Source organism: Lissotriton helveticus, chromosome 5_1 (assembly GCF_964261635.1).
Source record: "Lissotriton helveticus chromosome 5_1, aLisHel1.1, whole genome shotgun sequence".
NCBI classification, from domain to species: Eukaryota; Metazoa; Chordata; class Amphibia; order Caudata; family Salamandridae; genus Lissotriton; species Lissotriton helveticus.
This window is the reverse complement of record NC_136065.1, coordinates 1,693,970,299-1,693,996,651: the sequence shown is the minus strand read 5'-3', so window position 1 is coordinate 1,693,996,651 and position 26,353 is coordinate 1,693,970,299. Positions and strand designations below refer to the sequence as shown.

Sequence of the window (26,353 nt, the reverse complement as noted above, 5' to 3'; positions counted from 1 at the left end):
TTTACTCTGAAGACCATGAATTGTACTGCAGAATTTATATATCAGAACTAAAATGTTGTGGCCCAAGGGGAGCTGTAGAAAGCAATAGCGCTCATCAGACAATGTCTGCCTTCTGTTCTTGGTCCTGCTTTTCCCCTCTGAGACCAGGGGGCGCAAGGGCAGTGCCAGGGGTCACATGGGGAAACACAGGGGAAGCAGCTGCCTTCCAAATTCCATCCTTAAGAAAGAAATGGAAAGAAGCTGGTAGTGGAAAGATGGAGGGAATGCGAGGAGAGTGAGAGAGCTGCAAAAGGTAAACATAAAACAAGGTCGTTGGTGGGAGACAGAGGGAGATGGTGCTTGCCACAAACAAAGAATTGAACAAGTTCAGAACAGAAGAGTGTGTTTGATCCACCCTGAGAAACAGCAGGATGCACTCCTGAATCACAGAGAAGCATGTGTGCTGCTCAGCACACCTCAACCATGAGGCATGGAAAGCACTGCACCCCCTGAACGATGTGGAAGTGTGAGGCTTGCACACATACTGTTATCCATCCTGCCAACCCAGGGACATCAGAAGCCATAGCAAATAGCCCAGAAGACCCTCAAAATAATCTACTGGCAACCCTAACTATAGGACTGTAAGTTTGTTGCAAGATCAGCACATTATTTATTACCTTCACCCTCGATCCCCGATTAATGCCGCAATAGTCTAACTTAGATCTTAAACCCTACACCGGCGTCAATAACCTGCTGAGTTACTTCAAGTGTCTGGGAATGCACCCTGCATTTAGGCAACTCATTCCTCATTCTCGCTCTTCACAATGCACTCACACTGATCACCATGCACTCACAATGCACTTGCTCTGTTCACCCTAAACAGTGATCACTCTGCACTCACAATGCACTTGCGCTGTTCACCCTATACCTCACCCTGCAGTCACACGAGTACACTAATCACCCTGCACTCATGTGACACTTCACTCACCTGTCCCCCTTACTGCTCAATATGCAACTCACTCAAACAAGCCCATCAGTAATCATACATTCATTCGTCCCATTCTGAACTTGCATTCGCACCCAAATTCATACGCCGCCTCACTCACCCTGCAGTCACTACTCTTACCCTACTCTCGCACTGTTGCATCGCTCACCGTGCACTCACATGGGCACTGTTGCCTCCCACACAGTGCAGAGGGATAATGGGCCTGCTACAAAGAATATGTACCATGCAGATCACAGAAATGAGTGTGAGTAAACTATGAGTAGCGCTACAAAAAAATGAAATGTTTGTCAGAAAGGTGCTATGGAGAGATGAGGTGCATTGTTGATGAGTGGCAGTGAAGGAATTCATGGAGACGGAGGAAAGGGGGGTGGGGCACCAAAAAAGACTGTTGCTCCGTGTGCGACCAGTGTTAGGACCAACCCTGGCTGGGAGTGTTAGCCCCCCCCCCTCTGAAGTTCTGGTCTAGTCACTCCCCTGCTTCTGCCTATTATTATTATTTACATTTGTAGTGCGCTACTGTTACCAAAATATGTCCTGGGGCTAAAAACCATCTGCGGCCTGTAGGCAAATGAGAAACACACAGAAGGAGAACAAGCCAAATGGGGTAACCTACAGAGAATAGAGAAAGTTTTTTATATCTTCCTAAAGGATAATAGATTCTTGATGGAGTGAAGCAAAGGAGGGTGCAAGTTCCATAACTGTGCGGCCTGCACCCAAACAGCGAGACAGACAACTCATGCTTTCTTGAATTAGGGAACAATAAGCAGAGTGGCACAGGCCGAGAGGAGCATACGGGTTCGACCCCTATGCTTGGTGAGGAGAGATGAGAGGCTGAGAGAGGACAGCAAGGGAGTGTGAGAATTCGATTGAAGAGGTCAGGGATGAGGAGAAATGTGAAATGCCGAAGAGAAGTGTGGACACGCAAGAAGTGAGTGTGAGCCAAAGGTGAGGGCCTCTGTTAGAATAAAGGGGAGATGTGAAAGTTGAATGGGGGTACTGGAGAGATGTAAGATACAAATAGACAAAAATTTGAATGGAGAGACGAGGTGAATGAGAAGTGCTGAGGGGCACGGGAGGTGACGGGACCAGAGAGGCCATGAGATAAATGCGAGAGACTGTTGGAGATGAGGCCAGTGAAAAGAGAGAATGGCAAGAGGTGATTAAAGGTGAAGTGAGAGGTTGAATGGGGAGCGTTCAGAAGTTGTAAAAAGGGGTGAAAGAAAGTGGCCTGCAAAATGAGAGAGAGATCCGGGGTTAGGAGGGGAGAGAGGGCTGGAAGGGAGGGGGTGAGAGGAAAGCTACATGGGTAAACTGCTTAACTCTGCACAAAACCGCCAGGTTTTTAAGGGATCCCTGCTTCTCCTAGCCAGGGCCAGGTGAGCTTCTATAGTGGCAGCACGTATTCCTGCAGAGTGGAAGGCCCTTCTCAAAGGTTGACTAGAAATATTTCTGATGTTAATTGCTGTATTTTGGTTATAAACGGGTACTGATGGGGTGAAATCTTTCCTCAGTGTTACTGTGAGTAAAAAATGTCAAAATAATGAAGCAATGCTATCCCAAAATACGCCGCATTACATAACATCATTTACATTTTCTTCCCACTCAATTTAGTCAAGCCTGTCGCGTAATTTGGTCCTCATCTGCCTCATAATTCTAGTAGCCCTGCCTACAGGTTTAGAAATTTTGTCAGGAGGGGGTCCTTACGCCTCAAAATGTTGACAGGGGGATCTCGGCATCCAAAAGTTTGAAGACCTCTTCCTTTGATAGAGGTATTCTCGCACATCTTTAGAGATCCATTAAGCACGATACAAAATATCGGTAAATTATTATGTATTGTAGTCTAAACACGCGCACCATTGTACATGCATGATATCGGGTCATCGCCTAGAGGGAGGCCTTGAACTTTTTCTGGACTCAAGAACTATTTCTACTTCTCCCTATAGTTGGAGCTCGCGGATATATACGAGCTACCAGGAGCTGGGCCACGGAGACGCCGACGCCAACTACGCTTTATTGACCAGGTAACACAGATCCCACCGGAGGTGATAAGGCAGCTGCTTGGAGATCCACAGGCACACTGCCAGACAAGGGTGAGTGCCAGGGGTAGTGGAGTGCCCCAGGTCTGTAACGCAGTGTCTAACTCAATTTTGGTAGTGAAATGAACCCAAGATTCAGGAAATATATGGATTTGGTTAAATATTTTCCTTCACATGCGCTCACAATCATTTGTTAAGAAGATCCTATTCCAAATCTGCCTTCAGAATATTGCATTACCCATGGCCCTCACTGTTTCCTTTTGGTGTAGCTTCTTAAAACATCTTGCACCACATGTGACCTTTACATGGATGATATCCAGCTACTGAACAATTTCAGTAATGGTTCCGTTATGGTAAATCTGTTTGAGGACTGTTTAACTATAAAACACTTGATGAACACCAATAGCATTTGCTTGAATGCCAACAAAACTAGCCTAGTGCTATTGAGTAGGCGAAATAATCTGATTCTGATTCCTATCTGGGCTCCAGAATTTAGGGCCAGATGTAGGAAGGGTATTACCGGTCGGTAACGGCCGAAATTAACGAAGTTCGGCCGTTACCGACTGGTAATAGGCTTTTCTGATGTAGGGGCCTGAAATTAACGATTCGGTAATTTACCTAATCGGTAATAATTTAAGGAATCGGTAAATTACCGATTTCTTATATACCGATTCGGTAAATTACCGAATTCCTAATGTAGGAAGCACTTAAATGAGTGCTTATCCCATGTTAGGATTCGTTATTTACCACCAACTACAAGTTGGTGGTAAATAACGAAAACACTCCAAAAAGCAATGTTCTGTAAATTGCTTCAGTGCCATGTTGCAGACATACATGCCCTTAGGGCATGTATGTCTGCAACATGTGCAGCCATACACAATTGAGGGGTGCAACAGGGTGTCAAAGTGACACCCTGCCACCCTTCAATGTTTTCCCCCTTTTACCGAATCGGTATTTACCGATTCGGTAATTGACATTCATTCCTTTTTTTATTTTTATTTTTTATTTTTTATTGAGAATTCACAAGACATAATGTAAAAGCAGTATACACATTATCCAGAAAATATAAATACATCATAAATACATTTATCCAGCAATATATAAAGAAGAGAAGTACAAAGCTAAAACAGGGCCTTACCATCCAATTAGTTAAAATCTGATTAAATTGATTGAATTGATTAATAGCGAGAAACCTTAAAACCGATAGGGCATCAGGATAAAACTTGATACTTAAATTGTCAAAGATAAGAAAAAAATACGACAGAAGGCGCAAAAGGGCAAAAAGCAGCAGTTATATACATTATCATACACTCTAACACAGTTTAGCTCCAAAATCCAGCTCTTACAGCCTAGCAGCCCTCCAGGCGGCCACGGGAGCCCAGACTTTTAGCCCCATGTCTCTTGTTTTTTTACCCTTGAGCTCATAGAGGGCCGCCTCCACATTATGCATTCCTAAGAATCTGGACAGCCACATTTGAAAAGTTGGAGCCTCCTTATCTTTCCAAGCGGCTGAGATTAAAATACGAAGTACAGCTGTAGAAATGAATACCAGAGCTTCAGTCTCAGTGTTAAGATCCAGTTTACTTTCACATCCTGCAATCATCAGTGTTGGGGATAGATTTATTTTAACATCTAGCAGCCCCTCCCAGAATGCCTCGATTTCCTTCTTAATCACATCCAGTTTCTCACACTGATGAAACATGTGTATGAGATCAGCTGGACCCTTTAAGCATCTGGGACAACTATTATCTAACCTTTTATCCCAATCAAATAACTTAGAAGGGGTGTAATATAGGTTGAACAGCGTTTTAAAATGTTGAACTTTCAGGTTAGAGGACCGTAAGAATCTTTTATCCAATGATAGAGCTCTATCGAGGTCTATATGTGTGAGAGATCTGGGCATCGGGGGGTCCGCACTAGGTTGGCTTACCTCTTTCTTGCAAGATAGATCGCAGAAAGTGCAGTTGTCCGACCTAGTATCAACATCAGCGGTCATCACCTGTGGAGTGCCGCAAGGCTCGGCTCTCTCACCGCTCCTATTTAACATTTACCTGCAACCACTGATTTCAGCTCTTAATCAGATGGAATGTCAGATTTATAATTATGCTGACGACACGCAGATCGTCATCCAAATAGAGGATTCTCCAGGAGCACAAGCCAGGTTACATAACATCCTGAGGTACACGGTAAACTGGATGTCCGCCAACTCCTTGAATATTAATCCTGATAAAACCGAGGTGCTGCCTATAACCATCTCAGGCAGCCCTTGGAATGATGTGTTCTGGCCCAAGGAGTTGGGTAGGACGCCGGTACCAGCAACCGTGGTGAAAAGCTTGGGAATCCATATTGACAGCAATTTGTCTATGAAGAAGCAGGTGTCTGCAGTGGTAGGCACGTGTGTTGGTCTTCTGAGACAGCTTCGTAAGATCTCCCAATTGCTGTTGTTTTCCACTCTAAGAAGCGCTGTGTCAGCTATGATTCTGGGGCGATTGGATTACGGCAATGCGCTGTATATAGGGCTGCCCCAGCAACAACTCTCGAGGCTTCAGACAGTAATGAATGATGCAGCGAGACTGATCTTTAAGAAGCCTAGGAAGACGCATGTCTCACCTCTCCTGCGTCAGTTACACTGGCTCCCTGTTAGAAAGAGGGCATTGTTTAAAGGATTGTGTATTTCCCACAAGGCACTCTACGGTAACGCGCCCAGCTATATTAAAACTAGACTATCTGGCTATACCCCTGGTAGGGTGCTGCGGTCCTCTGAAGCCACTCTCCTGGTCAATCCACGTTTCCGCCTGTCTACCTTGGGCGGGTGTGCTTTCTCCACTTAGCTTCCTGCAGCATGGAATAAACTACCACCTAATCTCCGTAAGGAGCCTAATCTGCTGCCATTCCGCCGAATGTTAAAAACCATACTCTTCCGAGAAGCATGGGGAGTGTTGTAAGTTGGCTACCTGTTTTTTTGTAGAGTTGGTTTTCTCTTGTACAAGCGCTTAGAGACCCTGGGGTGATAATGCGCTATACAAATTGGAATAAAATAAATAAAAATAAATAAATATATCCGGGTCCTCCAGTTTAATGGCCCAAGCTGCCTCTGTTTTAACCATGTTATCATGAGTTTCCTCCATAAATATCCTATAAATACCTTTGATTCTTCGACCTCCCCCTTCAGATAATCCAAAATACAGCACCTTTTACCTAGAATAATATGAGGCCTCTTTGATTTAATTGTATTAACCACTTGGGCATACTTATAATCCTGACTACCATGGAGGGAATACCTCTGTTTCAGATCTTCTAGAGGTCTAATCTCATCTCTAATCATAATATGCCCCAGTGTCAGAATACCCTGTCGTTCCCAATGTTTCCAGCCGCCATCGTTGCACAGGTTTGGAAAAAGGCCAGAGTTCCAGAGGGGAGTATGAGGATTAAATCTAGGAATTCCCAAAACTTTCTGCACTGCCGCCCAGACCCCCCCAGATACTTTCCAATGTTTTGTACCTCGTCTTTTTATAATACCGTCTCTCTGTTCTCCTTAATAATACTCCGGTTGCCTCACTACCTAATATCAACTCAAAGATAGAGGGGATAACATTTTGCCTATTGATTCATCTCCCACAGGATTGAATAACATAGCCATCTGCGTCAAAAGACAGGACCAATGATAATATCTGAGATTCGGCAGCCCCAGGCCTCTTCTTTCCTGTGGCAAGGACATACATTTTAAAGATCTTCTAACCTTTCCATATTGCCACAGGAAATTCATAAATATGGCTTCTATTCCTTTAATAAGTTTTTCCTCTATCAAAAAAGGCCCATAGGAATGAATGGCAATTACCGAATCGGTAAATACCGATTCAGTAAATACCGAATCTTAACGATTTGGTAATTATTACCGAATGATTTGCTACATAGCATTTACCGATTCGAAAATACCGAATCGGTAAAATTCGGTATTTTCGAATCGGTAAGTGCTATTCACCTACATCTGGCCCCTAGTCCTTTTCCACACTGGTTTGTGTAGCTTTCAATGTTGGGAATCATGTTTGATGCCAATGTGTCTTTCAGCCCACAAGTATAGGCCACTGTGAATTTATGCATTTAGCACCTAAATGCTGTAGCCATCTTCTGTTCATTGCTAGCTTCTAGCAATTGTAAACTATTAATTTAATCTTTTGTCTTTTCTAGAATGCACCACTAAATGACTATGTAGGCCTTCCCATAAACCAGATCTTCAAACTCCAAAAACCATAGAAGAAATTAATTAGTATGGCTCGCATAGGAAAAACAGATACACCATTGAAGCCTGATGCTGGTATGAAACGCTTTACATGACAAGCACCAGTTTATTTGGCTGATTTCACTTTTACTACCATCAGCTCACCAGACTGCTATGTTCTTACAAAGGAAACTACACATTTTAAACTGATGCCTTCGAGGCTTCAGGGGAAATAATTAAAAGTTATAGGTGCTAAGATTTGGAACGATCTCCCAAGAGACAAATCAAGGCCGATCGTCTTGATCTTGGCTTTGATGTTTTTCTGTCCTCTTTATTGATCTGTTTAATTTGTATGTTATGTGTTGGCACCTAGAGGCAGGGATTGTCTGGTAATGCTGCACTTGATAAATTCATAAACATATTAGATTTATCTCCGGCCTTCTCCTTTGACTTCATAAATAGCCCTATCAGTTAAACAAAGTAGTAATTTCTAGATCTGTACCGTTGTCTTAGCCATGTGGTCAGAGAGTTCTTACCTAAGTATGTTTCCCATGGGTTTATTTATCTTTGATGTACAACTGTTGTTCCATTTTATTTCTCTTTCTTCCCCATTCCCTTATTTATCCCTGATCACCTTTAACATTTAGGGTGTTGCTGACTCAACTCTAGGGTCCATCAGAATGAGCAGCTGAGAGCTTTGGCAGGCGGCTGTTGGTGGTTTTGTTTCAATACTCCGAATAAAACATGTTGAAGTGTGTAATGATCCACGAACAAGTTTATTGCTGAAATTAGATTTATCAACTTTATTAGTTCCCACAGACAGTGTAGCGTGCATGCAGGCACAGCCTAAAATGGCGAACCATAACTGACAATCTCAACTGTCGAGTACAACGTTCCTCGCGAGCCAACGGGCAGCGCGAGGCAATGGCAAAGCAAAGTCCTTGCTCGGGGGGCGCACGGGGAGAGACCATTACATATATATATATATATATATATATATATATATATATATCCTTTCCTGACAGAAAGAAAGAGGATAGGAAGGGAAGGGAAGGAAGAACAGAGAGAGAGAAAGAGAGAGAGAGAGAGAGAGAAGAGAAAGGACGAAGGTGGAAAAAAACACTATCTTCTGTACCTGGCCGGTAGTCTGACCACTGTGGAAATCCTCCTGTGGAAAGTAAGAAGGTTACTTGAATCATGAACATTACTGTTTTCTGAAATAGAGCTACGTGACAAATCAACATCAACTTTAGAACCTTGCATTTTTCCAACCACATCATTTACTTTTACAATCTTGTTCATGTTCCACCAGTTGCGCCCATTGACGCGTACAGCACTGCCACATACTTTGTCTACAATGACAGGTTTGCTGAACGTAGACTCCCCCTTTTTCACAAAGCCTTGTTTCTTTATTCTAACTAGGCCGCCTTTAGCAAACACCCTGCTGGAGACATGTTTCTTGTCATTTTGCTTAGTTTGAATTTCACTAACTTTGTTTCTGACCCTTTCATCTAGCTCCTGAGGTGTAGTGTTGGTTCTCTTCCAGGGGATCCTCATCAATAGTCATAGGCATTAGAATATTCCCGCCCATGCGCGGGATCCCGGAAACACTATATTATATGTGCCCCACATATATATACTCATATATATATATGTATATATATATATATATAAAAACATGCAATAGCAGCCAAATCACATCAGAGCTGAAATATGCTGTGAAGAATTTCCACCATACATGAATAATATGCATTAGAAACATGAGAAACAACACCAAAGATTGTTTAGAAACTGTTTTAATGCTTAGGCAGCAGTAGAAATTCTTATAACTCACTGAAAGCATAGAAAGCTCCCAGGCTGCATTGCAAACACACAGTCTAAAAAGACTGAAAAGCTAACCTGTAGCTGTATACAAAACAACTGACACCATGCCTTTAAGGCACCCATGACCCCCGGTATCCCATCATGCCTCAGGGGTGACAGTTAGGTCAGTTGTTCTTTCCGGCTCCTTCAGGAAGGATCCTGGTAACGCAGCTCCAATAATTTCTGTTTTCTGACAGAAAATTACTTCATTTTTAACAACTTTTTCTACTTTGACATTTTACATCTAGTCAAGTAAGAAACTGGCTTTTTAAGCCAGTTTAGTGAGCATTTTCAGCTGAGAATGCCTTCACTTTTTGACAAATGTCCTTCTTGTGGCAACAAGAAAGCAAAATCAGACAACCACGACGTTTGTATCCTGTGTCTGCCTGAAGAACATGATCCAGGCACCTGTCCTCACTGCGAGCACCTGTCAGGAAGGAATCTCAAAGACAGGGAGAGAATTCGCATCAGTGGCCTGGCTCACAGGTCATCCAGAGGAAGGTCCCTGGTGAAGAAGGGCTCCAAGAAGGCTAGAACATCTTCAAAAGAGAAGTCTTCACACCCTTCAGCTTCAGCGTCAGGCTTGGCGCTGAGTAAAGAGCCACCGGTGGGTCATTTATCTTCAAAACTACCGTCGACGGCGGGCTCGCCGTCGAAAAGAAGACCAGGTACGTCGACGACGTCGAAGGATCCAGCTCCGTCGTCGAAACCCCCTCCGCCGTCGTCAACCGGGCGACGATCGGCGTCGAGAAATGTGACTCCGCCGCCATCAACCGGGCGACGGTCGGCGTCAAGATCCAAGGCCCCTCCGCCGTCGTCAACCCGGCGACGATCGGCGTCGAGGGAGGTCACTCCTCCGCCGTCGTCATCCAGGCGACGACCGACGTCGAGAAGTGTGACCCCTCCGCCGTCGTCTAAGAAACGACGTTCGGCGTCGAGGACCAAGACCCCTCCGCCGTCGACAGCAAAACGTCGATCGGCGTCGAGGACGCAGTCTCCGTCGACGTTTCGTCGACGCTCGGCGTCGAGGGTGACCAATATCCCTCCGCCGTCGTCGCACAGACATTCGACGTCGAGAGAGAGAGCTCCGTCGACGGCTGGTCATCGCCGTTCGACGTCGAGAGAGAGGGCTCCGTCGACGGCTGGTCATCGCCGCTCGACGTCGAGGGAGAGGGCTCCGTCGACGGCTGGTCATCGCCACTCGACGTCGAGAGACCGTAGTTCCTCGCATCGATCGCCGTCGAGGCATTTGAAGTCGAGATTGATGGACCCTCCGACTCCCCGGAGGCATTCGGCGTCGAGAGAAAAACATACGACGCCAGAACGCTCGACGTCGAGACATTCAGAAAAGGCTCGATCGTCGTCAAGAAACTCTGTGATCATGGTTACGGAGTCAGCTTCTCGTCATTCCACTTCACAGTCTTCTGGCTCTTCAACAACATCTTCAAGGTCCAGAAGTCCTGTCCTCAGATCTCCTGTGCGTCAGCCAGATCCTTCGGCTGCGGAGGTCAGACTGTCACCCAGATGGTACAAGTCATTGGACCATTGGCGAGACTCAGGGGCTACCAAACGTATGCACGAGTATGTCAGTCCGCAACACAGATCTCCTCTCCAGAGACTGGTGGATGAAGTGGACAGGCGTAGTCCTCCCAGGCGCCAAGCAGACAAATCACCTGTGAGAAGACCAACCAGACCTCGCTCTCCCAGAAGGGAAGATCCGGTTAGATCTCGATCTCCCAGAAGAGAAGATCCGGTCAGATCTCGTTCACCCAGAAGAGAAGATCCGGTCAGATCTCGCTCTCCTAGAAGGGAAGAACATCCAAGAAGATCACGTGAGAGGAGGCACAGTGCTCACCGTAGACGTCGAAGAACTCCGTCTACTTCATCTACCTCTTGTACCAGGTCTTCCAAAAGGGATTACTCTCCCACGCTGACGGATAGTCCTACTTCTAGATCCTCTCCAGTGGATGACATTGGCACTTACCTAGATGTCCTGCAAAGAGGAGCTCAGAAGCTGAGCATTGAAATGTCTGTCCCCCAGGTTACTACGACAGTAATTTTTGAAACTTTGTACAAAAAATCTGTCTCTCGTCCACTGCTGCCTTTAGTCCCGGGGATTATGGATCCTGTCAAGGACGTTTTCCTAACTCCAGCAGCCATCAGAGCGGTGCCAGCCCGCATACAGAAGAAATACAAACCAGCTTCTTCTGACCCAGTTTTTGTAAAATCGGACCCTCCAGCAGACTCTGTGATAGTGGCAGCGGCAAGGAAGACGCATGCAGTTGCAGCTTCCTCTTCAGTCCCACCAGATAAGGACAGCAAATCACAGGATTCGTGGGGTCGCAAAGTTTGCAATTCAGCTGCCTCCACGCTGAAGGTCTCCAGTGCGGCCGCACTGCTGGGTAGATACGATAGAGCCTTATGGGCCTCCATGGAAAGGTTCAAGTGCAAGCTGCCAAAGGAGGACCAGAAGGACTTCGAAGAAACAATGACAGAAGGATGTCTGGTGGCGAACCAGTTGATAAGCACAGCAGCGGCACATTCCTACTCACATGGGGTTTGTGCCAGGAGATCAGCTTGGTTGCGCCTCACAGGACTGAAGCCGGATGCTCAGCATCACATCCTTCATCTTCCTTTTTCGGGTTCCTCTCTCTTCGGAGAACATGCTGACGAAGAGATGACTCGTATGAAGACAGAGCTGGATACAGTAAAAGCGGTGGGTTTGGAGAAGAAAAAAGAATTCAAACGCCGCTTTAAGACCAACAAGGGGAGAGGGGCTCAACAGAGGGTTCAAACCCCTCAGTGGTCCCAAAATAAGAACCAGGGAAAATCCCAGTTTCGAGGCAAATCCAACAGGGGTAGAGGAGGTCACCAGCAATCCTCTACCACCACGAGAGGAGGAAAGGCTTGAGCGGTGGCTTCCTCTGGCGCCGTTGCCCACTCAAGTCGGAGGAAGTGCTTCACAACACCTGGCAGAGTGGGTCAGCATCACAAAGGATCGGTGGGTGCTGAATATACTGCGCAATGGATACATGATACGTATCCGTGCGCTTCCGAAGAACATTCCTCCAAAGAACTCTTGCCCTCACCAGCTAAGCTTGCTCCGAAGATACTTTCTTGTCCCCAAAAAAGATCAGGAGGACAAGTTCAGACCCATACTCTATCTGCGTCTCCTAAACAAAGTCATCGTCAGAGAAAAGTTCCGCATGTTAGCTCTACACCAAATATGCCCACATCTTCAAGCCGGAGATTGGATGTGTTCAGTGGATCTGCAAGATGCATACTTTCACATTCCGATTGCACTGCGGCATCGCAAATACTTGAGGTTTGTCATAGGAAGCAAACACTACCAGTACAAGGTGCTACCATTCGGTCTCAAGTACGCACCACGAGTCTTCACCAAATGCATGGCAGTGGTGGCGGCTTTTCTTCACAAGAAGGGGCTCTTCATCTACCCATACCTGGACGACTGGCTCCTAAAGGGCCCGTCTCCGGTACAGGTAACACACGATCTGCAACTTTGCCTACACCAGTTGCCCAGGCTCGGTCTCCATGTAAACCTGGAGAAGTCAGTCCAGCGGCCGACACAGTCCATCCACTACCTAGGCTCTGTTCTGGACACAAAATTGGGAAAAGCGTTTCCTTCGGAGGAGAGACTTTTTTTCATGAGGCAGAAGTGTGGGATTCTATTAGAGTCTCAGCTTCCAACAGCTTCCATGGCGTCCTGCATTTTTCTCATCCCGAACGCCAGGCTGAGAATGCGGCCTCTACAACAGGCTCTCGAAGACCAGTGGGACCAGGCGACAGGGCGTTGGGAACATCGTATCACTCTTTCCCAAGCAGCGAAAGATGCCATCAAATGGTGGACTCGGACGAGGAATGTGCTGGTGGGAGTGCCTTTTCACCACCCTCTACCAACCCAGTCTATAGTGACAGATGCCTCTCTGCAAGGCTGGGGAGCGCACATGGGTCCCCTTCAGATTCAAGGACAGTGGTCTGCGCAGGAGCGGACGTACCACATCAACATGCTGGAACTCAGAGCGTTTTTTCTAGCTCTCGAAGCTTTTCTTCCAGCGATCGAGTCCAACTCAGTCTTAGTTCAGACGGACAATACAACCACCATGTTCTATCTGAACAAACAAGGAGGCACGCGGTCACGCCCTCTCTCCCGGGAGGCTCAAACCATCTGGCACTGGCTTCTCTCTCGAAACCTCTCAGTGGTGCCTGTGCACCTTCCAGGCGAGTTAAACATCAAAGCAGACGCACTCAGCAGGCACTTCGAAGATCAGCCAGGTGCTAAACGACAAAGTGATAGAAGAGCTTTTTCATTGTTGGGGGCGTCCAGCCATAGACTTGTTTGCGGACGAAGAAAACGCAAAATGCCATGCCTTCGCGTCCAGATTCCACCAGCCAGGGACGCATGGGAATGCTCTCCTGATGGATTGGTCGGGAACATTTGCTTACGCGTTTCCTCCCCTACCTCTGATTCCGAAGGTAGTTTCCAAGCTCCTCAGGTCGGACATGGAGATGATCTTGATAGCTCCGGATTGGCCACGACAGTGGTGGTACCCGGACCTGCTACATCTGTCGGTGTGTCCACACAGACGACTTCCTTGCAAACCGGACCTGTTGAGCAAGATGAACGGGAGGATACTACATCCCAACCTCTTATCACTGAACCTGGCAGCATGGCACCTGAGGTCCTGCAATATGGGCATCTGAATCTGCCTCCCGAATGTATGCACATTTTAAAGGAGGGTAAGAGACCTTCCACGAGAGCGTCTTATGCGTTCAAGTGGAAAAGGTTCTACATATGGTGTAGGGATCAGCACCTAGATCCGACTAAAGGGCAGGAGGAGGTAATACTGCCATACCTCTCTTCCTTGTCAACTTCTGGTTTGAAATATGCTTCCATTAGAGTGCATTTGTCAGCCATAGTAGCGTACAGGAAATCACCAAATCAGATTTCTTTCTTTCAGGTTCCGGTGGTTAAGGACTTCCTCCAGGGGTTGAAAAAAGTGTATCCCCCTGTGCGAAATCCTTCTCCTCCTTCGGATTTGAACCTGGTTTTAACCAGGTTAATGTCACCTCCTTTCGAGCCCATCCACAAGGCCTCTTTCCAACATCTCTCTTGAAAAGCGGCTTTTTTGGTGGCAATTACCTCAGCGCGCAGAGTAAGCGAGATACAAGCGCTCTGTGCGAAGGAACCATATACTGTTTTCCACCACAATAGAGTAGTCCTGAGGGCTCATCCATCTTTCTTGTCTAAGGTGGTTTCTGATTTTCATATAAATCAGTCCATTTCCCTCCCTTCGTTTTTTCCAAATCCCACGACCCCAGCCGAGCGGTCACTGCACTCCTTGGATCTTAAGAAAGTGCTCAAGTTTTATTTGGAAAAGACTAAAGGGATCAGGAAAACAGATCAGCTGTTTGTGAACTATGGTTCAATGAGAACGGGCTTTCCAGCGGCCAAGAGGTCCATCTCCGGATGGATTGTCTCTTGCATTAAATTGGCCTATCAGCTTGCAGGCAAGCCTTTATTGGTATCACCCAAAGCGCATTCTACCAGAGGGAAAGCGGCCACAGTAGCTTTCTTGCATGACATTCCAATGTCAGAAATATGCAAGGCTGCAACCTGGAAATCAGTTCATACCTTTACGAGACATTAGTGTCTCGAATCTGATTCCAGGGCCGATACTCCAGTAGGGCAAGCCTCCTTGAGAAATCTGTTTGGGTAGCCTATAGCCTGCTCAGGCTTGTTGATGAGATTACTGTCTTGTCATTCCTTTGCCCGCAGGGAAGAGGAGAGGCTCGCTATTCTATTCTAATGCTTATGACTATTGATGAGGATCCCCTGGAAGAGAAGGATTAGTTACTTACCTGTAATCCTAGTTCTCTTCCAGAGGTATCCTCATCAAAGTCATAAGCAACCCGATATTCTTTAATAAGGAGATATTGTTAACCTATTTTGTTACTTGGTTTGTTTCAGTCTCCGAAAAGAACAACTGACCTAACTGTCACCCCTGAGGCATGATGGGATACCGGGGGTCATGGGTGCCTTAAAGGCACGTGTCAGTTTTCTGTATACAGCTACAGGTTAGCTTTTCAGTCTTTTTAGACTGTGTGTTTGCAATGCAGCCTGGGAGCTTTCTATGCTTTCAGTGAGTTATAAGAATTTCTACTGCTGCCTAAGCATTAAAACAGTTTCTAAACAATCTTTGGTGTTGTTTCTCATGTTTCTAATGCATATTATTCATGTATGGTGGAAATTCTTCACAGCATATTTCAGCTCTGATGTGATTTGGCTGCTATTGCATGTTTTTATATATATATATATGTGTATATATATATATGAGTATATATATGTGGGGCACATATAATATAGTGTTTCCGGGGTCCCGCACATGGGCGGGAATATTCTAATGCTTATGACTTTGATGAGGATACCCCTGGAAGAGAACTAGGATTACAGGTATGTAACTAATCCATTTGAACCATTTGGACATCCATGCAGGTCTAAATTCCATGCATGGCTTCCTACCTCTAAGTAATTCGAAAGGGGAGACACCAGTGGATGAGTGGGGAGTGGTCCTATAAAACCACAACATTGTTCTCACAGTGGGGGGTATTACTTTGTTGTGTTCAGTGGACCACTTTACACAACCCACATTGACTTTTTTAGTCCCTCTACAAGCCCATTGGTTTGGGGATGGTAAAGTGAGCTTCTGAGGTGAGTGATAGAAGATTCTTTAAGAAATCATATGACACAAATTGCACCCCATTGTCTGAGATAATGGTTTTGGGGAAGCCCTCCCTCATGGAAATCTCTTTCATAAATTCAAGAATCTCCTTAGAGTCAGTTCTGGGTACAAATATGACTTAGGGCCACTTTGTGTAGTGATTCATCAGGACAATGGCAAATTTGTTCTGATGGGGCAAGGTGTGGAATGGTCCTAAAACATCAATGCCCAGTTTTTCCCAAGGAGATTCAGGAAGAAGTATGGGAGTGAGAGGAGGATTGGTCGTACGGAGACTCTTATCACTACTAGCACAAATGGTGGACTCCAGTACTAGGGCATCAATGTCTCTATCCATTTGAGGCCATCAAAAGTATTCACGAATCCTGCATTTGGTGAGAGTGGCTCCCAGATGTCCCTCGTGTGCCTTAGTAAGAAGAGAATTTCTGATGCTGATTGGGGGAATTATTTTATCAAGTCTGAAGACAAGGCCATCTTCTAATGAAAGTTCATCACAGATTTTTACAAACGGTTGGATCTAAACATCTACATTCCTTTCCTTGGGCCACCCATGGATTATGTATTGTTTAAAAGCTTTCAAGGTGTCATCATTGTCCATAGCAGCATACCAGCTACCTTCCATAACTGAACACACGTTCTTTAACTCGACACCAGCTATTATGCAACCCTCCTTTTCATCATAATCCATATCCATATCACTATGGACAGAATCTATGGGAGCAGGGGGCAGACATGACAGGGCATCTGCCCTGACATTTTTCCCTCCTGCAACGTGTGTGACCTCAAAGTTGAATTGTAAAAGCGTGGATGCAAGACGGGCTATGCGTGGTGTAGCGTTGCGGTGGTTGGTGTTCCCTAAAATTGCAACTAAGGGTTTGTGGTCTGTTTGTAATGTAAATTTCCTGCCCCATAAGTAATTCGTGAACTTCTCAATGCCCCACTAACATGCTAGAAGTTCTTTTTCGATGACTGCGTAGTGTGTTTCTGTGTCCCTCAGTACCCTTGATGCAAAACCAATGTTATGTTCCTGATGTTCAACTTCCTGGGTCAAGATTGCACCCAGACCATAACTGCTAGCATCCACTGTCTATGTGCAGGGAACAGAGGGTTCAAACGGTTTCAATGCTTTGACAGTGCTTAATTGTTGGAGAGCACAGCAGCGGATGAACAAACGCTGCCCCGGGCGAGAGGAGAAACATCATATTAAATCAGGAATTTTGAATCTTTAAAAAAACTTTTGGCGAATGAATACTAATACCGATTCCATCTGAGAAAGGCTCCCTTCACTGGGAAGATGATGACAGTAACTGCATAGAACTGAAAGTGCGTTGCGAAGTGGTACTGAACCCGTGAATTGTGTCACAGTACATTGGGATTAAGAATAACACAGGATTGTGTAGAAGACCAGGATTGATCCCTCAAGGTCCTGATGAGAACCCCCTTGACTTAGGGGTTTCGAAACGCGTCGACCATCTCCTTTTCTGATCTTCAGCGCTTAGAGACCTCTGGGTTATAGTGCGCTATATAAATCCAATAAATAAATAAATTCTGCAAAATTTCAAGATTGTAATAAATACAGATAGCCTGTGATATATATGTGCGAGAAATTTAAATCTAAAATATAAAATAGTACCCCACCATATTGATTAATAAGACGGTTCCTTTGAACCCTTGTGAGGATACTCACGTTTTTTCTTCTTATTTTCCCCTTTTTATTTTTTTCACAACACACTTCTTTTGACTTTGAATGAATGTATAGGACGTGTGCTTCGACTCAATGAGAGATGATGAATGTGATGTGTGACTGTAACTCTGACACTTTTCAATCTAAAGTTTGATCTACCATTATCATTTGCTACAAGCGTTTTTTGAAAAGAACACATTTTTTTGATTCACTTAAAATAAACCACGGCTTTTAAATATTCCCTCTCCCTAAGGCAAATCTTTCTAAAATAGAATTGTTTTGACATTGTAAAACAACCTAAAAAAAAAAAAAGATTAATACAGTCACAAGTAGTTGTGTGGTTTTGCTACAATTGTTTCAATCATTGTGCATCAAAATGTGTTAAAAAAGTGAGCAGTACTGGCATTTTGTTTTGTTGAGAATAATTGTTCTTTTAGCCAGGAAAATGCTTGTTCGTAGTCATTGTCCCACACAAATTCATTTTGTTGTTTCAGCAATTTAGAAATGGGTCATACTCTGGTAGCATAGTCCTGAATAAAGCAAGCATAAAACTCTGTCAGCCCAAGCAGAGATGTCACTCCTGCTTTGTCTTTTGGAGCTGAGGCATCCAGGATTGCTTGGACGAGACTTGGTTTGGGCGTGACTCCCGCACTGGAGATGGTGTGACCCAGATATTCCACGCGTCTTTAGAGAACACACACTTGTCACGTTTGAGGACAACACCATGTTCTTGAAATATGGAGAGAATCTGATTCAAGGTCCTGTCATGTTCTGCTTGATCTTTGGCATATATAAGGACATCATCCTGCAAGATCGCTACATTTTGTTATCCCTTTGAGCAAATTGAACATGACTCGCTAAAAAACTGAGCCTGCCGAAGCCAGGCCGAATGGCATTCGACAGAATTGGAACATGCCTGACGGGGAGTTAAAGGCAGTGAAATGACGTGAGTTCGTATCAAGCTCTATCTGGTGGTATGCAGAGGCCAGATCTATTTTCGAGAATACTTTGGCCCCTGCTACTATCCCTAGCATTTCTGTGATGTTGGGTAAGGGATGTGAGTCAACCCAAATCACTTTATTAAGGATGCGTAAGTCAATGCAGATGTTTTTTGTGCTACAACTAAGGATGAAGACCAATCAGACGACTCGATGGGTTCGATTACGCCTCTCTTGTGCATAGACATGAGTTACTTTTCCAGGTCCTCCCTTATGCTGAAGGGTATGCTTCTGATCTTATGTTTCACAGGTACAGCATCGTCTCTAACCTTTATTTTATGTTTGAACCCTTTGATTCTGCCTAACTCACCAGAAAACACTTTCGGGTATTTGTTGAGCAGTTCTTCAACATGTGCAAAGTCACAGATTGCCAAAACTTGTTCTCTAGCGCCTGGACATAACATCATGTTAAACACACCTTGGTGAAACCACCCTAATATGTTCAAACCATGCACAGCAACATATATCTTTCAATGGATGTGCCTATTTTTGAATTCCATAACATCCTCAAAGTAACCTAGGAGGTCAATTTTGTGCCCTTCATAGGGCACAGGTTCACGATCTGGAGGTAGAAGTGGTCTTTCTCCCCAGTTTGCCCTAAAGAGAGATTCAGTTATCATAGTGATGCGCGCACCAGAGTCTACTAGAAGTCGCAAATTCTTTTCACCAACAATTATCGATACATAGGGATCAACGCAATCATTAGGATCACCAGTTTTAACCTTGCCGTCTGTCACCACAAGTACCATGTCTTTTAATTCTCCTAGTGTATCTTCACTGTCGCTGTCACTTGAGTCTTTGACACACCCAATGCGTACATTTCCTCTCTTGTGAGTCTGACACACTTTGTCAAAGTGCCCAACTTTTCCACAGGATCGACATACTACATTTTTTGCTGGGCATGGTCTGCCATTCTTCGTGTGAAACGGGTTGCCACATCTAAAACATATGTCAGTTCTCTCAAAAAAACTATTTTTGGGTTGTCTTTCTTATTTTTGTAATTTGAAAGACGTACAGGAGTGACCAGTTCAGTGTTCTTAGTTTCAAGTTCTTTGATGGATGTTTGCGATGTTTCTATACTCTTTGCGATTCGAAAGGATTCATCAAGAGATGGGTTTTCTAATGAGAGTAGTTTTTGTCTGATCGATTTGTCTAAGCATTTGCTTATAAATCGGTCACGGACCAGCTGTGCGCTGAAATTCTCAAATTCACATTCTGCGACCATTTTTCTGAGAACAGTGATGTAAGTGTCAACATCTTCCATTTTCTGTGCCCTTTTGAAAAATGTGTGTCTCAAAACTACTATACTAGGTTGTTTATCGTATCTCTTAGCTAATTTCCTTACAGTGCTTTGATATTCATCAGGTTCCTCCCCCTCAACAGTTTCAGCTTCAGGTAGATGTTTAAGCGTATCCCTACCTTCAAATCCTAATGAGTTTAGCAGTAAATACCGTTTCCGTTCAGGTCTGAATCTGTGCGCATCAATTGCCCCTAAATAATTTTCAAATGCATCAAACCATTTCCTCCATATTATTGGTGGTTCTCCTGGTGCGTCAAGAAATGGAGGAGGAGGATGGACTGCCTACATGGTGTATTCTTCAGTAAGTGCTGATCACGGTAGACACGTGTAATTTCAATATTTTGAGTTACAGTTCAGTCATAGGTATTATGACATAAATAGTCTTGGTTGACCATAGGCTCATAACTTAAAAAAAAAAAAAGTTCAGTGAGTTATTTCACACCTCTTTTTTTTATGTGCGTGTTGTAGTTGTTTTTTAACTAGGTAATAATTTATTTAGTACACTATCTCCTTAAAGTAAACTGGATGAGTAATTATTGGTGTGCGTGTCACCGTGTTTTTCGTTGCACGCTGATATGTCAGACGCTCATTAGAGTCTGAGCATATAACCACTGATGGCAGCAGAGCTGCGATGTGACGAAAAATTAGTTTGATGGTACCTTTTATTCCAGCGCTTCTCGCGGCGAGTTTTGCTTGAGGTGGATGAAATAAACACCAAAGATTCTTTTCTCAATGTCAATAACCGTGCGCTGCTTCTTCCGACACAACACACGTTTGGAGGAGCTGTCTGACGCAGATAGACTAAACTGAATGACAGGTGTTACCGTCTTCCTTGTCTTCCAACCATAGGCGATTGCGTAGAGAGCAGGCGGGGATTCCGAGTTCTTGACACGACGATGCCACTTAGCTGCTTCCGTCTTGCCTTTCTCTGTGTCCGTACTCTGTCTTCACCTTCACCGCGTTCAGCCCCTCACTTTCCGAATCCTTCCTCGCACAGCACCGGATACAGGTTACACGTTGTGCTAATTCTTCTTTTTCTGCGTGGGTTCTATGTGGGAACTCTCTTTCGTCGTCGCCAATGATCCACGAACAAGTTTATCGTTGAAATTAGATTTATTAACCTTATTAGTACACAGACAGTGTAGGGTGCATGCAGGCACATCCTAAAATGGCGAACCATAACTGACAATCTCAACTGTCGAGTACAACGTTCCTCGCATTCCAACGGGCAGCGCGAGGCAAGGGCAAAGCAAAGTCCTCGCGCTGGGGCGCACAGGGAGAGACCATTACAAAGTGCTTTGCTTATTTACATCATGCCTATCACTGGTGCCGAAGACAACTTGGAGAATAGCTGTGGTGGAGACAGCACTGACACCAACCCCGCACTGTTGGATCACCTTCCATCAACTCAGTCGGCCAGCTGTGGCGCTCACCAATGCTTTTTTGGCAGAGATATTTTTATTGATTTTCCAACAAGGAATCTAAAACAAAATCCGCACAATATCCCCTGGAGAAGCATACAGTAGCAAATAAACAGATACATGACAGGGCGCATTATCCTGCATATTGGCAGCCCCGATTACAGAAAGTAGCTTAACTGAAGGGTACAGCTTCTAATACGGGTTCGTAATGCAGACTGGTAGAGAAAGATTGCCGATAGTGGCTGTATGGTAGTCCATCTTCTTCTCTGTCTAACTTAGTCCTCTTGACATCTCCACTGATAGGCTGAAACCACAGTGGAGAGCTGGCATAACATGACCCTCCCCTTCAGGGAAATAGATAGAAAGTAAATAAACCACAACAAAGGAACAAACTACCCCCCCTAATTCCCACCCCCTCCCCTACTGTGGTGGCGGCATTACACAAGCTGATATACTAGCCTACGACAGTATGATCTACTCAAAGTTGAAAGAGATGAAGAGCCCTAACCGTAGAAGGACAGACGGCCGATGGAAGGCCTCGTGAGAGAATGGAGACCAACGGACCCCACTTGAACTCAAATTTTTTATAATCATCTCTAAAGATATCAGACATGCGCTCCAGGCTAAGTAGTTTCCAGAGGCGGGAATGCCAGATAGAGACGTTCGGTGCCTCCTTCCTCTTCCAGGCCGCTGCTAAAGTAGTCTTAGCTGCTCCAATGCAAAGCCACATTATCCTTTTATCCGCTCTGGCCTGATGTTCTAAAGAAGGATATCGGATGCCCAGAAGGACCCCCGCCATAGATGTAGGGATGGGGTACCCTAGCATGTCTTTTATATGTGTCAGAATTTCCTCCCAGAAGGGCCGAATAGTTGGGCAGTCCCACCATATATGCTGAAAGTCCCTAAGCAAACCACACCCCGCCAGCATCTGTCTGAAGTGTTGGGGAAGATCTGTTTAAGCTTGGAGGGGTGTAAGTACCAATCCATCATAGTCTTCAAATGGGCCTCCCGGAGGTCCGTGGATTGATTACATTTTAAGATGTCAGACCACAAATGCGTCCATTCCTCATCTGTAATATCTCACTGAATTAGCCCCTTCCACATGGACATATACCTCGGGCGGGGAGAGAGTGTGGTGCTGAGAAGGAATTTGTATAGGAACAAAATTACTCCCTTCATGGAGGTAGTCTTGGTGAGAAAGGCTTCGAATTTAGTGAGGGGGCGAGTGGCTGCCTCTCGCACCTGAGGTGTAAGCGCTTAATGCAATAACTGGGTGTAGTGGTATCGTTCCGCATCCCCAATTCCATAATCTCTCTTACAATTATCGAAGGTAAGGGGGTCAAAATTGTGGTAGAGATGAGTCAGAGCAAGACATCCTCCCTCTCTCCAAGTGTCAAAGGGCCCCTCTCGTAGAGCCGGGGGGAATGCCGTGGTAAAATGGAGTGGTGTAAATGGGGAGGGGAAAGTAGTCCACCTATCATCCCCTGCTACGGAATCCCATACTCGTAAGGTGGTGTGTGTAAGGGTGCTAATGTAGACGTTTTTAGGTCTATCGCTTTTGGGTCGCCAAATTAAATCCCATATGGTGCTGCCAGCCACACTGCGATCCATATGCAGCCAGTGCTTTTCGGATTCCTTCTGTGACCATTCAACCAACACTCGGAGTTGCGCCGCTTTATAGTATAAATGAATATCCAGGAGACCTACTCCCCCCTCCCGATGGGAGCGGCGCAACAGGGAAAAGGAGAAACGGGCACGCCCCCCATTGCCAAATAAAGCGCAGGATCATAGATTTCACACGCCTAAAGAAGTCCCCCTCTAGTTCTATGAGTAGGGCCTGGAATAAATATAGAAGTTTAGGAAGAAGAGTCATTTTTACTGCATGTATGCGACCCAGCCAAGACAAAAAGAGAGGCTTCCATCTCGTAAGCTCTGTTTGGATGCGGGTGAGAATGGGGGGAAAGTTGGCCGAATATAACTTCCCTACCATTGGTGTCAGCTGGATTCCTAGGTATTGAATGGAGGAAGTGGCCCAAGGCAAAGGTGTAAGGGACTGGAGTCGAAGGACCTCCTTCTGTGGAAGGTTGAGATTGAGTAGTGCTATACTTTTGCCGAGTGGAATGCAATTTACTGAATTGTTGTTCTTTCAGCCACAGTGCTCATCTCCTGAATTCCACTGCGCCCCTATGCGGTTGAATGTCCTATTGGAATGGTTTGCAACAGCGGTTCACTATGTTGCACTCCTAACACATGAAGAAGTGAGGCCCAGCAAATGTCTGCCTCCTCTTCACATTACTGCCATGCTGAAGCCACTGCTGCAGTACCATTGCCTGGGAGCTGCCTGGCCTTGGCGCAACTAGGATGCTGGATCATGTTGTGTGCGCACTCTGCAGATTGGTTACACATCCTGAGAAGGGGAAGCGGTTCTCACCAGAGTGTTTTCCCTAACTGGTGGCAAAGGATCGATCTGAGCACACTGTGCCAAGCTATTCTTAGACCACCTTTTCTGATGTGAAGCAAATCCTTGGTGCATGGGCTCTGTTCCTTCATAGAGTGCTTTGGCGGTGAAAGCCCATTCTCCTCACACATAGCAGTGTTCTCTGACTGGTCGTCTCTTCCCAATGTTTTCTGGTTTGTCTTTTATTGCTCTCCTTGAGACCATATCGTTGTGTTAATGCTTCTTTGATGCCTGCCCTCTCTAGTGGCTCCTGGAGTAGTTGGAAATTCCTTTGTGCTCTCCCTGCCCCTTGAATGTTTTCTACAGGACCGGTAGTCTTTAACACTTCTTGAAGCACTGTGAATGTATTTTTATGACTTTAAACTCATATTTTAATCTGCCACATACTGAAAACTAGTAAGGGGTACTGGGCAAGGTGTTCTATTTGCTTATGAATTCTTCCCATAGGTTTCTGTGTACTCTACAGCTGATAATGTCTCTTCAAACTTCAAGCATCATGAATGTATTTATTATTCTCAGTATTTGTCCAGTGCAGAATATAGTCTTTATTACTGAAGTTTATATTACTGAGGTATATGCTTCCCATAGTTCATCTGTGTGTATTGCCCTCCCATTTCACCTTGGACTGCTTGGTTACCTTTCTTTTCCATGGCTGCAGCTTGCATGTCTCAACCACCACTGTTTCCAAATGAAACAGGAACCCATCTCGCCTTGAAAACATTGGGTCAAACTAGTTGAATCTTATCCAACCGCCAAAGTGGGTGCAATGATTTTCCCTTTGAGAAATCAGCATGATTTACTTCATGACCTGGAAGTGGAAAGGAAAGACGTTTGTGAAGGTCTTCAAGAATAAACCCAAGTGCATTTTGCCAGAGAATCTACGGATGTATTCCAATCCGCATTAAAAAATTTGGAGGATCATTTTGAAGAAGGATTAATATAGGGAATGGAGAAATAGAGAATGTAGCACATTTTTGGCAAGATGCAAGTGAAAATTTAAATGATAAAGCAAGTCTAAGAGTACTATCCAGTACGTGCAAGTTTGGGGAGTTATGCGAGGTCCAACTTATCCAGCGCGCTAACAACCCTTGCATATAATAAAAACTGCTGGCTAAAAATCCTCATTTAAAGGAAGTGATATTCATAGAAGAGGGGATTGTGTGTAGAGCGGACTGTGCTAAAGAAATTAAAGTGTCTGGAGGATCACACAAATGTACTGCTAAAACAAAGCAAAGCAAAAATCAATGATGCAAATCGTAGTTCTGAGAAATCCTCCTCATATAAGACAACCATTGAGACACAAGTCTTTTTGGTGTGGTAATGCCGGACATCTAGGAAACAGTACCGCTAGTGCTTCAAGAACCGCTGTTTGCAGGAAATGTAGTATGAGAATGCATTTTTCAATGATAGAATACCAAACAGGTCAGTACCATTTAAAGTCTAGAAAAAGGCTTGAATACATTTGATTTCCAAATTGGCAGCGATGTTAATAATGATGGGAAACCCCTCCTGCTTACAAGAGTGAGCTTGTTTTTTTTTGTTTTTTGTTTTTTAATAAGACTTTATTAAGCACAAAATGCAGTTCACAGTTGCATTCAACGAACCAATGCAGTGAATATGTAATGACTGCTGAAACAATATCCAATAAGCAAATGAGAACAATGCAGGAATGTGGGTAATCCGAATGGTTCGAGCAATAATACATTGTGCTATTTTCAATACGATAAAACCATAAAGACAAAAATTAAATAAATGCAAGGAAAAGAAGGAAACACAATACATCAAAGGGAAATCATATCAAAAATGTGCGAGAGACATTAAGCAAGTCGAGCAGCACAGTAACAGGTACAGGTTCAGAATGTCGCGTCAAGCAATACGATGCCCACCCATCGTGCCACAGGTCAATGTGTACAGATCACAATGCAAGAGGAGTGAAGCTCCATAGTAGAAAAGCATCTCGCTCGGAAGCACACCGGTGCCCACGCCCATTCCCAACCCCCCCAACCACAACAGGTCATAGGATAGGGCCTGTATATGATGCGTGTACAAGCAAGGTGACATCGGACACGCAGCCTGCGCCGCTCCCGCCCTAACCCACCCCCTCTGGGACAATGGAATGAAGGGATTGGGATTGCGTCTTCTGGGTAAGCTTCTCAACATAGCTCCGATATGGCCCCCAAATGTCTGTCGGGCGGGAAGCAGTTGGGAGCAGTGCCGAATACTTCACGCTATTAACATTGCAGTAGGCCACACTCCTGAGCCATGCGCCGACGGTCGGAGTGCGACGTGCGCACCAGAGCAGCGCAATTTCCCTCTTGGCCAAAAGGAAGCAAATGGACGCCAGTCTACGGAGAGGGCGTGGGAAATTCGCAACGTAACCAAGCAACGCAATTTCAGGGGTATGCTGCAGTGTCATGCCCAGTATGTCACCCAGTACCCTGTGAACGTCTAGCCAATATGTATGCAGCCGCGGGCACGTCCATGATAAATGAGAGAAGTCAGCATACGGGGCGGCGCATTTGGGGCAACAGTGCGGCCTACTAGCGTCTATCTTATGAGCAAGCACAGGAGTGTGATACATCCTCCGTAGGAACTTGAAGTGTATAAGTTTATGCCTGCTGTTCATGGACA

General features: G+C 45.1%; 1 protein-coding gene across 2 annotated transcripts in view; it reads left to right on the top strand.

The window, feature by feature from the left end:
• Positions 1 to 26,353, top strand: part of REC8 (REC8 meiotic recombination protein) — a 690,516-nt gene that overhangs the window by 240,561 nt on the left and 423,602 nt on the right. For both annotated transcript variants that reach the window (XM_078644950.1, XM_078644952.1), the window contains one exon: positions 2,929 to 3,075. In XM_078644950.1, the coding sequence (XP_078501076.1) occupies positions 2,929 to 3,075 (147 nt within the window). The remainder of the gene's footprint in view (positions 1 to 2,928; positions 3,076 to 26,353) is intronic.